At 40.1% G+C, this 14,124-nt stretch overlaps 2 protein-coding genes across 2 annotated transcripts; one reads left to right on the top strand and one right to left on the bottom strand.

Annotated features, from left to right (window-relative positions):
• The first annotated feature begins 8,624 nt into the window (after positions 1-8,624).
• Positions 8,625-9,305, top strand: LOC140934774 (cytochrome P450 3A29-like). The gene has a single exon (XM_073384342.1). It carries the CDS (start codon positions 8,625-8,627, stop codon positions 9,303-9,305), a length of 681 nt encoding a protein of 226 aa, XP_073240443.1.
• A 693-nt stretch (positions 9,306-9,998) lies between these two features.
• Positions 9,999-12,683, bottom strand: LOC140935951 (extracellular calcium-sensing receptor-like). The gene has a single exon (XM_073385526.1). It carries the CDS (start codon positions 12,606-12,608, stop codon positions 10,134-10,136), a length of 2,475 nt encoding a protein of 824 aa, XP_073241627.1. The 5' UTR covers positions 12,609-12,683; the 3' UTR covers positions 9,999-10,133.
• Between the last annotated feature and the right edge of the window lie 1,441 nt (positions 12,684-14,124).

Below are 14,124 nucleotides of genomic sequence, written 5' to 3'. Positions count from 1 at the left end.
TAAGCGGAGTCAAAAGCGCAACGGAATCGGAGTCAGAAGAATGAGAACGTTTCCATTTCTTCCGACTCCGCTTACGGCTCAGTCGCTTACGTTCCGCTTATGATCTAGTGAAAACCAGATTGTCGGAAGCAGAAGCCGAAGGATAAGCCAATCACAATGCACGGTCCCACGCTTTGAGATTGGTTTTGTTCTTCTGCTTCTGCTTGCGACTCCGACAATCTGGTTTTCACTAGATCATAAGCGGAACGTAAGCGACGGAGACGTAAGCGGAATCGGAACGCTGCTTTCACTAGATCATAAGCTCTACGCTTCTGATTACGTCTCCAACTTAGACTCCGTCGCTAGTGAAAACCAGCCTTTCATAGATGCCACGGTATCTCGTTCAGTTTGCTAGAGGAGAAAGTAAAATATATTTCGGAAAATGAAACTGTTTCCTTTTGAGGGGCAACTTCTAAAGGTCAAACATTTTTGCAATGTCACATTGAAGACATCTCCCTCCCAAACTTTATTTTTTAATCAATGAGTATTCCGTTCAACAACGATAAGGGCGAGGCTAAGGAAATGTCTGACTGCTACTCCCGGAAACTGAGGATGATGCACTGGATAGCGAAACAGAATGTGATTTTGACCATATTGACATGGCATTGTTCAGGTATTCGGGATGTTATTTCTTGTCCTTAGATCCCATGTCCTAATGCACACTTATTTGTAGAAAGGAACCAGCAAAGGCGTCAATAGAAAATCTGGAAAAATTCGCCAGAGGGTAAGAGGGTAATTTGAAGAAAATGACGAATAATTCAAAAATGGCGAATGCCAAAGGTTTAATTAGTGAAAATTCTAAAGAGATGGCGGTTTAAAGCGGCCCCTTGAAAAGTGGCGATTTTGACAAAAATGGCGATATGGTTGGCAAAAGTTCTATTGAGATGTTGACAGGGCTCTCTTGAAAAGTGGGGATTCGACGAAAATGGCGAACTTGCATACAACGATTCAAAAATGGCAAAGTTGACGACAAATCACCTAAGGGTTGGCGAAAATTCAAACTTGACTCAAAAGAGATGTCGTTGTTGCGTACGTTTCTGGATATCTGATCTCCAAATGGTGGGGGGAAGGTCCAGCCATTCAATACGCAAGCTGCCGTCAGCTAGTGCCCCGGGTGAAGATGTAGAATTTTGGGGTTGACGTGAAATTAGTATGTTTCCCCTACTTTTCATGAAATATGGGCCACTACGCTTTTCTTGCGAAATAGTTTGGGACTTGGATGATGAGCTGCCGTGAAATCGCTATGTTTCCTCTAGTTTGCAAAAAATACTTTATGATAATGCATATAATGCATCCCATTTTATACGAAATGCGAAATAGTCCGCTGCGCTGGAATGAACTGCTGTGAAAGAAGTACTTTCACTAATTCCCATGGATTTTCCCCCTCCTCGCGCGCCCCTCGCGCTCCCGCGCCCGAATTTCCCCTTTCCTATTTAACACCTACCCTCAACCTTTGTACATGAGATATGACCAGAAATGCACGCATTGGCGAAAATGGCAGAAATGGCGATTAATCGCTAAAATCGCCAAACCGTAAGCAAAAAAGGGTTTGTAATCGGCTCCTAATTCAAAAAGGGGTTTGGGGGCTAGTTGAAATGACTTGTGGGCTAGTACTTAATTGCTAGCTACAGCTTGCCTGCATGAATGGCAGGCTGTAAAACTGACTTTCTTTGCACCCTAAGGGACGTCTTTAGTTATATAATTTGAAGGGGCCACTTTTGGCATCCAATTTGAATATTTGCCAAATTCTGGATATCACAAGCCCTCTGGCGATTTTCGTCGAAATCGCCAATTTCGCCAAAATCGCCAGTCCCCAAGGGGCCACTTTTGGCATCCAACTCAAACCGTCAGAGGCTGGCGATTTTTCGCCATTTTTGCCATTTTCGCCATTGTATCCATTTCTGGACATGAATGGAGACGTACATGGAATATTTTGACAAATACGCGGTTCTTAGATCCCATTTATGATGCATGGGGGAAACTCCAGCCCTTGAAAATGAGTAGTGTTCCACTGCTTTTCCTGAAACGGATCCGGTTTAATATGCGGAGTTTTGGGGTTGCAGTGAAATTACTGTGTTTTCACTATTGACACTATTCTATCATGAGATATTGGGCCACGACGCATTCTTGTCCCTAGATCCCATTTTCGTCGGATTGGGACATAGTCCATCACTCAAATGAATTGCTGTGAAATCAGTGTTTTTCTAAAAACGTGAAGGAGACATTATATGGAAATTACACATTTCTGGCCTGCAGATCCCATTTTGTGATGCATGGGGAAAACCCCTGCTCTTGAACGGGTTGCGGTTAAATGAGTGTTTCCTACTATTTTTCATTGAATATCCGGGTAAATATGCGGAATTTTCGTCGGCCTTTAATTTGGAGTGTGGGCCACTATCAGGACCTAATCGGCTCCCGCCACTACGGAGTTTTATAGTCCAGGACTTGAATAAATTGTTTCGAAATAAGTAGTGTATGTCACTCTGATCAATATAGTTTGCAGAAAATATGGTGCCAAAAACGCTTTTTTCATCCTAATTTCTTAGTATTCAATAAATGCGAAATATAGTCCAGCACATGAATGAATTGTTTTTGGCAGTGTTTGTTGCTGTGAAATTATTGTGTTTTATGTGAGTGAAACATATTTCGTTACTTCGATGAAGTGAGGTGAAATCAGGGCCTTCCCTCTAGTTTCCATGAAATATAGGGCTAAATTTGCATTTTTGGGTCCTTGGATCCCATCTTCTAATAATCGCGAAATAGTTTGGTACTTTGATGAGCTGCCGTGAAATCAGATGTTTCCCCTAGAATTTTTGGAATATTATGGCCAATATGCATTTCGAATTCTGTCCCTGAGAATGGCTGAGATCTTCCAATTTTTTTTTTAAAAAAAGCTATATATTCCGGCGGTTCCATAATAACTCCTCTAGTCAAGTGGGGTTAATTTAACTCCTTACAATGGAGTTTTTTTTGGGGGGGGAGGGGCCGGTGGGGGGAGTTTTTTTAACTCCAAAAAGGAGTTTAAAGAACTCTTTTTTAGGAGTAAAAATCACCTAGATATTGAGGAGTTGGAATAACCCCCCAAAAGGAGTTATCCTGTACCTAAAATTGTTACTCCACTTGAACAGAGTTAAAGTAGCTCCAATAAGAGTAGAAACAACCCATGTAAGGAGTAAAATAACCCTATTTTCGCAGTTATTTTAACTCCAGACTGGGAGTTAAAACCGGAAATCTTTTTTAGGAGTGAAATTTGGAGTTAAAGTAACCCCATAAAAGGGGTTATCCTGTACCTAACATTTTGACCCTATTGTTTGAGTAATAATAACTCCCTAAAAATTTACCATGTGAATTGCTGTGAAATAAGTGTATTTCCACCAGTTTGCATGAAATATGGGCCAAATGGACATTTTTGACGCCTAGATCCCATCTCTTTAACGAATGCGAAGAACTGCCGTGAAAGCATTGTGTCTCAAAAAGGCAGTTTTGTTCCCTGCTTGGATCCCACTTTCTAATAATTTGGAAATGTTCAGTGGGCACTTCGATGAGTTAATGTATAAATCAGTGTGTGTTTTCACTAAATCCCGCCCGACTATAAAGAACCTGAGTTTTAAGAACCTGTTAGGCTAAAATTTGAAAGAGGTTCTCATTAATTCTCTAAAATCTATAAAAAGACATTCTGTGCTCTTGGGCAAATACTGAAGATAAGTCAACATTGAGGAAATGTTGTGGAGACTTAGGTGCCAAGAGTGTAAAACTGTTAGAAGTGAGTGTAATTGGACAAGTCAGCAATTCAGTTCTTCTTTTTGGTATAAGATAACAACATAACATAACAACTTTATTTAAGTGTCGATGTCTTTAGCTTATAAAAGCTAATTGGGGACACTGAAAAAATAGGAAAAAAAATTATAAAATGAGTTTATACATGGTATCATAAGGTGAATTTGTAATTCGCTAAAATCTAAAATTTATAAAAGGTAAAAATTTAAAAGTTAAAAGATTACGGAGTTATCCCCACTAAAATATACAGAAAAAATGCTAATCTGGTATGCAGATTTCAAATGAGGAATCTGTAAAGGCTAACTCAGTGAGCAACTGCAGAATCTTACTTGTGGGTTTTATTGTATTTGTCGTGGAATATTGGGGCAACTACGCATTGCTGGCCTTTAGAGCCGTTTACTACGAGGAATAGTCCAGCATTTCGATGCGCTCAGTGAAATCAGTGTATTTTCACTAACTGCCATCAAGTACAGCTGTCAAATAGTGGTGTTTCGTGCACATTATGTAAAGTATTCCATATTTCTCTAGGAGCAGGGATAACAAGCTGAAGGGGATGTCAGAAGTTTCGATTTTTTCACTTGTGTAGGAAAGTTTAATGCTCAATACTCAAGGTCAGTTAACTCATCTCTGCAGTTAATTAATACGTCCCCTGCATTTGCGACAATAAAGTAAAGAGGGCCGAAGGCCCGAAGGTGTGGCTTAACTAAGGGATCAACTCTTAACCGCGGCTACTGCGCCTTCAGAAAAACATATTTTGCTAAAAACATTTTTATTTTACGATTCAAATCACATTGATCTTAACATCCTGAAATATACTTCATTTTAGGCAAACAGTAATCAAGTCTCTCTCTTGAATTTGCCCACCCTTAAAATTACCAGTCCATCCCATCATGTATGTCATTGGCCCAGATGGTTTGGGATGATTGCGCATTTAGAATTAAGACCAGATTTTCATTTTAAACGTTTCTATTATACGATTCCGATCTTTTTGGTCTTATTAATATTGAAATAAAGTTCCTTTTACCCGCACTGTAATCAAATGTATTTCTCGAATTTCCCCGTTCCAAAAATGACGTGACCCTGGATGAATTCTTGAATTCGCCATTTTCTCATAGACCGTAATGAACCCAAAATTTTGCACAACCATTGTTTCCAATCTCTCCTGGGTATTACAGTCGTCCCAAGATAAATTTAAGACAATGGTTATGTAAAATTTTTAAGGGGTAAACAAGTCGCGCAAGGTCTATGAGAAAATGGCGCATTCAAGAATTCTTCACTTTGCGCCTTCAAAAGATCAGTTTTTTTGTTTAAACGCTCATATGATACGATTCCGAACAGTTTCATATTAATATCATATAAATAGACTTCATTTGGGGGAAACTGTAATAAAATTTCTTTCTTGAATTTGCCCGCCTTAAAAACGCCCGTCAATCAGCATCCTATAGGATGTCACACACGCTGCATTCGCCATTCTAAACTTCTTTACTTTAGGCCCTTGGAAGACCAGATTTTTGCTTAAAAGGTTTCTGTTACACAATTCGGAACAGTTTGATGAGAATATCATCGAAATACACTTCATTTGGGGGAACTGTAATAAAATTTCTTTCTCGAATTTGCCCGCCTTAAAAACGCCCGTGAATCGGCATCCTATAGGATCTCACACACGTTACACTTGCTATTCAGAAATTCTTTACTTTGGGCTCTTGGAAGACCAGATTTTTGCTTAAAACGCTTCTATTACATGATTCGGAACAGTTTGATGTGAATATCATCGAAATACACTTCATTTGGGGGGAACTGTAATAAAATTTCTTTCTCGAATTTGCCCGCCTTAAAAACGCTCGTGAATCGCCATCCTATAGGATGTCACACACGCTACACTTGCTATTCAGAAATTCTTTACTTTGGGCTCTTGGAAGACCAGATTTTTGCTTAAAACGCTTCTATTACACGATTCGGAGCAGTTTGATCTGAATATCGTAGAACTACACTTCATTTGGGGGGAACTGTAATAAAATTTCTTTCTCGAATTTGCCCGCCTTAAAAACGCCCGTCAATCAGCATCCTATAGGATGTCACACACGCTGCACTCGCCATTCCAAAATTCTTTACTTTGCGCCTTCGGAAGACCAGATTTTTGCTTTAAACGTTCCTATTACACGATTTGGAACAATTTGCTTTCATTTGCTTTCAATTTGCTTTTAATTTTTGCTTTAAACGTTCCTATTACACGATTTGGAACAATTTGATGTGACTATCATAGAAATACACTTCAATTGGGGGGAACTGTAATAAAATTTTTTTTCTTCAAATTTGCCCGCCTTAAAAACGCCCGTGAATCGGCATCCTACAGGATGTCACACACGCTACACTTGCCATTCCAAAATTCTTTACTTTGCGCCTTCAGAAGACCAGATTTTTGCTTAAAACGTTTCTATTGCACGATTCGGAACAGTTTGATGTGAATATCATCGAAATACACTTCATTTGGGGGGAACTGTAGGTAATAAAATTTCTTTCTCGAATTTGCCCGCCTTAAAAACGCCCGTGAATTGGCATCCTATAGGATGTCACACACGCTGCACTCGCCATTCCAAAATTCTTTACTTTGGGCTCTTGGAAGACCAGATTTTTGCTTTAAACGTTCCTATTACATGATTTGGAACAATTTGATGTGACTATCATAGAAATACACTTCAACTGGGGGGAACTGTAATAAATTTTTTTCTTCAAATTTGCCCGCCTTAAAAAAAAACGCCCGTGAATCGCCATCCTATAGAATGTCTGCACGCGCTGCACTCGTCATTCCAAAATTCTTTACTTTGCGCCTTCAGAAGACCAGATTTTTGCTTAAAACGTTTCTATTGCACGATTCGGAACAGTTTGATGTGAATATCATCGAAATACACTTCATTTGGGGGGAACTGTAATAAAATTTCTTTCTCGAATTTGCCCGCCTTAAAAACGCCCGTGAATCGTCATCCTATAGGATCTCACACACGCTACACTTGCTATTCAGAAATTCTTTGCTTTGGGTCCTTGGAAGACCAGATTTTTGCTTAAAACGCTTCTATTACACGATTCGGAACAGTTTGATGTGAATATCATAGAATTACACTTCATTTGGGGGGAACTGTAATAAAATTTCTTTCTCGAATTTGCCCGCCTTAAAAACGCCCGTGAATCGGCATCCTATAGGATGTCTGCATTGCATGCACACACACTGCACTCGCCATTCCAAAATTCTTTACTTTGCGCCTTCGGAAGACCAGATTTTTGCTTTGAACGTTCCTATTATACGATTTGGAACAATTTGATGTGACTATCATAGAAATACACTTCAATTGGGGGGAACTGTAATAAATTTTTTTTCTTCAAATTTGCCCGCCTTAAAAACGCCCGTGAATCGGCATCCTATAGGATGTCACACACGCTTCACTTGCCATTCCAAAATTCTTTACTTTGCGCCTTCAGAAGACCAGATTTTTGCTTAAAACGTTTCTATTGCACGATTCGGAACAGTTTGATGTGAATATCATAGAAATACACTTCATTTGGGGGGAACTGTAATAAAATTTCTTTCTCGAATTTGCCGGTCTTAAAAACGCCCGTCGTATCAGCATCCTATTATTAGACGTGAGCCAGACCGCACTCCCGAAACCCAGAATATTTCATTTTCCATGTTGAGAACTACAATTGTTTACTAAAGACGTTTTATCTCAAATCACGGATGGATTTTAACCCAACACAATGAAGTAAAACTTCACTTTGAGCAATTTAACTTCGCCCTATTCGTTACTCGTCCTCGAGTTATGCGGAATGAGCTGGAATTGTTTGAAAATTTGCGTTTTTTATATCAAATAGTCGTGAATATTTTAGTCTTTCAATTTCTACTGTATCAAAGAGGCGAAATTGTATTTATTTTATCTAAAATATAACGGTTACTTGCACAGATAGTTGTGTAGCCTATGGACCGCCATATTGCCCGTACTATAGTACGTAATTCAGCGGGTGATGCCCGCGTAATTTGGTGCATTTTCAGCGGGTATCACCCATAGGGGTTGCGTGAACCGGGTGGTTTTCGATTGTTTGCATGTCGTGTCAATTTTAGCCTGCGTGGCAGGCGTTCGAAATTTTAAAAACCTTTTACTTATGAATCAGAAAATATATGTACATGATGGCTAGGTCTTCGTTTGCTATCAATACCGAGGGATATTGTACTGTAACGCCCTCCCAGCGTTTAGTTTGGGTGACGCATCATGTAATGTTATCGATATTGAAATCACGTGCAGAACATTCGGGAGCGTGATTGTAGTTTTGTTTCCGATTTGCACCTTCGCTCGAGGTAAAGGTTCGCTCGAAACCATGATTTACCTTACAGTCTCCGACTGTCGTCACGGTTTTCGGTCTACGTCAAAGTTATCTTAGTTCCTTACTCGACTAAACGGACCGTACTTTGGATTGTGTCAGACGTATAGTTACTTCAACCGAACACCGCGGTCTCCTTGCGCCCCTTTTGACGGCAAAAGGCGGTCGCTCCGAGTAGACCTTGTTGGGGCCAAATCGGAATTTTAATTTGGCTATCGAAAGGGCCAAATTGAGAGGAAGTGCCAAAGTAGCTTTTAGTGTAGCCAATTCAGAAATTAGATGGGCCGAATTGGTACCATCTAGAACTGTTTTGACTCTTTCTGTCCAAAACGGCTCAGCATGTTCCAAATCGGCCCTCGAGAAATTGGGGCCGATTTGGCTCTTTTCATTTTACAGTGCAGCAAAGGAGAAAAACTGGGTCAACAGGAAGACAAGATTTGATGCATTTGATGCTGACAACGAACGAGGATTCAACTGAAAAGGAATTATCCAAACTCACCGATGAAGAAATAATTGGCCAGTGTCAGATCTTTCTTTTCGCGGGTTACGAAACTTCGAACAATACTTTGGCCTACATCACCTACCAGCTGGCCCTGAACCAGAATGTACAGGACAAATTAAGAGAGGAGATCAAGGAAGCAGTCAAGAGAAACCCTGAAAGCTCTCTGTACGACCTTTCTCATGACATTGATTATCTGGATTGTGTCATGAATGAGTCACTGCGACTAAATCCACCTTTGGCTCAGGTTAACCGTGAATGTGTCGACGACTACAAGTTTAATGACATTTATATCTCCGCAGGACTACAAGTCATCATTACAGTGTATTTTCTACATCGTGACCATGACGTCTGGCCCAACCCAGAAAAATTTGATCCCGAAAGATTCCGAAGCCCTGCGAAAGACACTCGTCACCCATACCAGTTTTTGCAATTCGGTTTAGGGCCAAGGTCCTGCATTGGGATGAGATTCGCTCTAATGGAGATCAAGATTGCTTTGGTGAAATTCTTGATGAGGTACAAGTTTGTACGTTCACCCGAGACCCAGGTACCTTTGGAAATTCTTGCTGGTGTCACTCTGATCCCGAAACATGGAGTCCACGTGAGAATAGAAAGGATTTAGAACTATTTGCTTCGGCTCTCTCATTCCATTTTTGTGTTTGGTGTGGCTATCTCCGTCTAATTAGCTGCTACCATCAGTTTGCTGAACTTTGGGACCTGATGTTGGTAGCTGATATACTCAAACCAGGAAAAAACATTTTTTAAACTAGGATTAAAGAGTAACACCACCTGTTTGTGAGGAAAAAGAAGAAAATGGTTTGTTGTCATCAAAATGTAAAACTAAAGTACAATTAAGTACAAATTTGAGACGAATAATTAGATCAATTAAGTTACAAATGTTTCAATAAATTTCGTTATGTATTTCTAAAGTAGACTAAGCTCGTGTTAACAATAATACCAATTGTGCATCCTTATTGCTTTTAATGGAACTTTATAAATTACCATTGTAAATCGTAACTTAAATTGACAACATCGTGCCAGACAAATATATCTCTCAAGTACTATTTCAAAAGTTAACAAAAAATCAAAAATGAACTTTTACGTTAACGAGTTTTCAAAAAGCATAAGCAAAAGGTTGTCCATCCATGCTTCCTTTTGTATTTGCCGTGGTAGTAATCCCTTCTGTTCATGTTTTGGTCGGTTATTTATATGTTTCACTCAGTTTTGTGGTAGTTCTTACTGTTTTAAATGTCATTTAACACTGATATTCCACAATTTGGGTCCCAGAAATTTGAAAGAGTTTTTTTCGCATGAGGAGTAGCAGTTTCAACCTCGAAGCAGCTGCAACTTGTTTGTGCCTCTCAGTATAAAGTGGAGTAACGCAATTTTTGTAGTTCTGATCTGTTAACTGTCTAGTTTGCGATGTGCTGTCGAGCTAAGTGTAATTATTTTAAATCCCGGCTGTGGGATGAACATCAACTTGTTGGATTGTTGCTGAAAACGTAGCACTATTTGTGAACTGCCTAATTTCAGCTTTCATAAACTCGTTTGTGTTTTGCTCTGGACGAAGCAGGATGACAAATAGTTTTGGCGCGAAAACGCACAAACGAATTCCATTTGCGGTGACGAGGGCAGTGGCACAGGCTACAATGGTTGTGTAAAAACCTTCCAGGGACGTGTCCACCGGGTAAAATGACACCCAGGAAATCAGGAGCACGTACATCGCCGACCCAATGTATCTCGTTTCGTTGAAGTTCTCTGGAAGTCGCCTGGCTTTAAAGGCGTAACCAGCGCATACTAGAGACAGCAAAATGAAATAGCTAAACATGGTTGCCCTAAGGACACTTCCGATAGCTGATCTGATCTCAATCATGTTGAGTCCCAAGACCACAAGAAATTGACGTTTGCGATCCACGATGTATCGCTTGAACCAGTTTGGAATGATGTTGGTCTGAAAAGCGCGGACCAAACGTTTTGTCTTCAAGAAGAGGATGGAAACAAAGGTCGTATTAATAAAGTACCTTAGGGGATAAATAATACAACATAACGTCTTTGTGGGCTGAGCAAGATGGAGCAAGGTGAGAACAAAACACAACGCGATTGCGACAAGCAAAAGAAGGCTAAGTTCGCGATTGGATACCCTCACCAATGGTGTACTCTGGTTCTTTATAAATACAAAGATGGCCATGCCTGTTGCAAGCAATCCAATAACCGTTAGGATCAAAAATACCACTGCAGTAGCATCTGAACACTTGATGTTGATAACTGGCAAAGGCAGGCATGCTGTACCGTCCCCATTTGATTTATGCAGTTGTGGGCACTTCGTACAGTTGGAAGAGCTATGCTGTTTACTGATGGAGCCCAAAGGACACTTAATGCATTCCCAGCAACAGGACACAGTGATCGTCTGCTTAGTTCCCGGAGGACAACGGTGACTGCACGTGGATATGGGAGGCTCATTCTCTTTATTAGCCCATTTTATTCGTTTGTCGTTGATTGTGAGGTTGGTACGAGTTCCCCCTGTCCATGTCCCCACCTTAACATTTTCATAATTCTCCGCCTGTTTCTGAAAGTTCACGATATCGTACGACGAATAAGTAGGATCACCACTTTTGGTGAACTGCACTTGCCCTGTTATGCCTTGAAAGCTCACTTTCCTGAGTTTCAGAAGCATGGCTTCAGGTGTGAAGTTGGCATTTTGCTCAGGACAGTACCCACTCGCTAAAGGTCCGCCTCCGGGCTTTTTACACTTCAGTAAAGAGTCCAGCGCGTGTGCAAGGGCATAGACGGCGTCTGTCAGATAAGGAATGAACGCATTGTGCAGTTTGGCGAAGGCTCGATCGTCTATTTTGGCCGGGTTAAGGCAAGCACCTTCAGACATTGAGGAGCAGTTTAGATGGCTTGTCCAAAACTCCTTCCACCACGGATTGGCGCTTTCTCGGGTCTTATTTAGTGTGATTCCCCTAAGATAATCTTCAAACAGATTGTCTGTGAATACATAAGGCCTTATTCCTATTGCTCCTTTTAGTATGACGGCATTTTTTTCCAAAACGTCCGGATTGATGAATGCTATTGCTTCACTAATAAGAAATGTTCGTTCTTCAAGCCCCTGCACTGTCGCTTCTTTCAGAAATCTTTTTGCAGGTTCATAGTTGCTCCATAAGATGACCACTTTAATGTTTTCAGCGTCTTTGAGTTTTCTCACGATTGATGTTATTTTTCCTTTGTATCCCGAACGCGTGATGTACTCCGAAAACGCTATGCAGAACGTCTTTCGGTCGTAAGCTTCTCGTTCCAACGCGCGTAAGCCGTATCGTCCATAGGAATGGTCAATGGCTACGGCTGCAATATACGTCCACTGATAATACTCTATTATGTCAACCATGGCTTTAGCTTGTTGGCCATCGGGTGGAATGGTGCGAAAAAAGGAGTTAAAATACGGTGAGCTCAACTCTTCGCTGGTAGCGAATGGACTTATGGTTGGAATGGCAGCCACATTGAGTAAACTTGAGACGAGAGTTGTGCTACTTGAATCTTCAGTGCCAATAACCGCACAAATCGGTGCCGTTAGATAATCCATATTTATTGTAAGCTTTGAACTAAAGTTATCACCTTGTCCTTCAAGCAGTTCGTTGAGATAATTACTTTTCACGAAGTCATTGGCTATTTTCATGGCGAGAACAGGTGTGTCGCAGTAGTCTCGAATGTCGAAGCCCAGTGTCACATTTGGTAGAAGTTCAGGATCCTTGTTAATACGTTCGATTGCAAAAGTTATAGCCTCGGTGTATCCAAGGCTGAAAGCGTAAAACTCACCGCATTTATCCCGGGCGGTTCTGACGTGAAGAGGAAGCAAGACTCCTAGAGTAACGTTGCCGGGTTGGTAGAATCGTTTTGGTTCGATAGAGGAAGCTGGCGAAGAGTGCATCAATAACCATAACAATAGGAAATGAAACTGGGATATTTTTTTTCTCGTTAAGTCAGTTTAGTTTCATGTGCATCAGATCAAGCTAGAAAAGAAAAGAAAACGAAAATCTTCATTAATATATATGCCCTTAATAATTCATTTTTTGTTCCTCAGTTGTCGTCATTAAAAACGTTAAAGAATCATACCCTTTAGAAAAATCCACTTACAGTCAAACCAGGTCAAGCGTTCCCTTCGCTAGCAAACTAATGAATTCATTAATGGAAAAATGATTTCGTTTGTTGATTCAATAATCCATTCATAAAATGAATAATCCAACAGTCAAATTGGACTTCGATTCAATAATTAAATGTTGATTTGGTTTATGAACAAAATCTACCTGTTCTTTATTCTTGTCTGTTGAGTTCAATCGTATTCGCTTCCCTTTTCCTGCCGTTTACGGTTGCGTTTTTAATTGCCTTTAATCAAAATAACAGCTAGAAGAGACAGACCGCAAACGCAAAGAAACTGACAAAGGCCGGGGATCGAAATCCACCAATCACGGCACATACACTGACCTTAGTTTGACTATCGAGTTTTCTAAGAGGTCAAGTCCGTTGCACTGATTACTGAAAGCAAAACGGCGTACATGTAACAGTTTGTTTGTGTTTGAACTTCAGAACTCGTCCGCACTCGACTCTTAGAAAAAAAGAAGAAAAAATGTGTGGTTTTTCAAAAAACAGTAATCGAATCAACATTCGATTATGGAATCGAGGCTAAATATGAATATTGGATTGTTCATTTTATGAATGGATTATTGAATCAACAAACGAAATCATTTTTCCGTAAATGAATTTATTAGTTCGTTAGCGACGGGAACGCTTCAGCTAGTTTGACTGTAATGGTCTACTATCAATTCTTCCTTCTGATTGTGTGAGCTACTACTAGGCTATGTGTTATAGCCCACTAGTAGCGAAAAGCGCCGGCTTTGAAATTAAAACAATGGCTTTTAGTCTAGCTTTAACTTGCTAAAATGGCTTTGTCTCGATATTTTTCACCAACTAGTTGGATTTTACTAAAACGATTATATTTATGATTGGCCTCATGAGCTATTGACTCAGAGCCCATTCGGGCTCGAGGTATAATTGTTAAATAATAATTACGTTCAGTTGAACGAAATGTTACAAACAAAAGAGATAATGGCATATATTAATGTATTTTGTTTCAGCGATAAACAACCATATCGATACAACCTTGAGGCAGCTGTGTAGCCAGAACGTTGCAAGAAATTCAACAGTGTTGCTTATTTGTTTTCTTAGTGACAAGTGAGATTTGGAAAATAAAACCCAGAGTCGAATCAGAGTCTTTTAGAAATTTATTAGCTCCAGTTGTGATGGAGAAAATTCCTTGTGAGTTGAGATTAATCATCAGTCGCAAGTTTGGCAGTAAAGAAACTTGGGACCTAGATGTGCTGTTAAATGCACTGAAATCTGAGTTCCAACCAATTCTAACCCTTGATGTGATCAGCATAAGGGAAGAT

Source organism: Porites lutea, chromosome 4, assembly GCF_958299795.1.
Source record: "Porites lutea chromosome 4, jaPorLute2.1, whole genome shotgun sequence".
Taxonomy (NCBI): Eukaryota; Metazoa; Cnidaria; class Anthozoa; order Scleractinia; family Poritidae; genus Porites; species Porites lutea.
This window is presented reverse-complemented; position numbering and strand designations above follow the sequence as displayed.

Bases quoted from the DNA above. Each gene is read 5' to 3' on its own strand.
- LOC140935951 (XM_073385526.1), bottom strand. From the start codon at position 12,608: ATGCACTCTTCGCCAGCTTCCTCTATCGAACCAAAACGATTCTACCAA.
- LOC140934774 (XM_073384342.1), top strand. From the start codon at position 8,625: ATGCATTTGATGCTGACAACGAACGAGGATTCAACTGAAAAGGAATTA.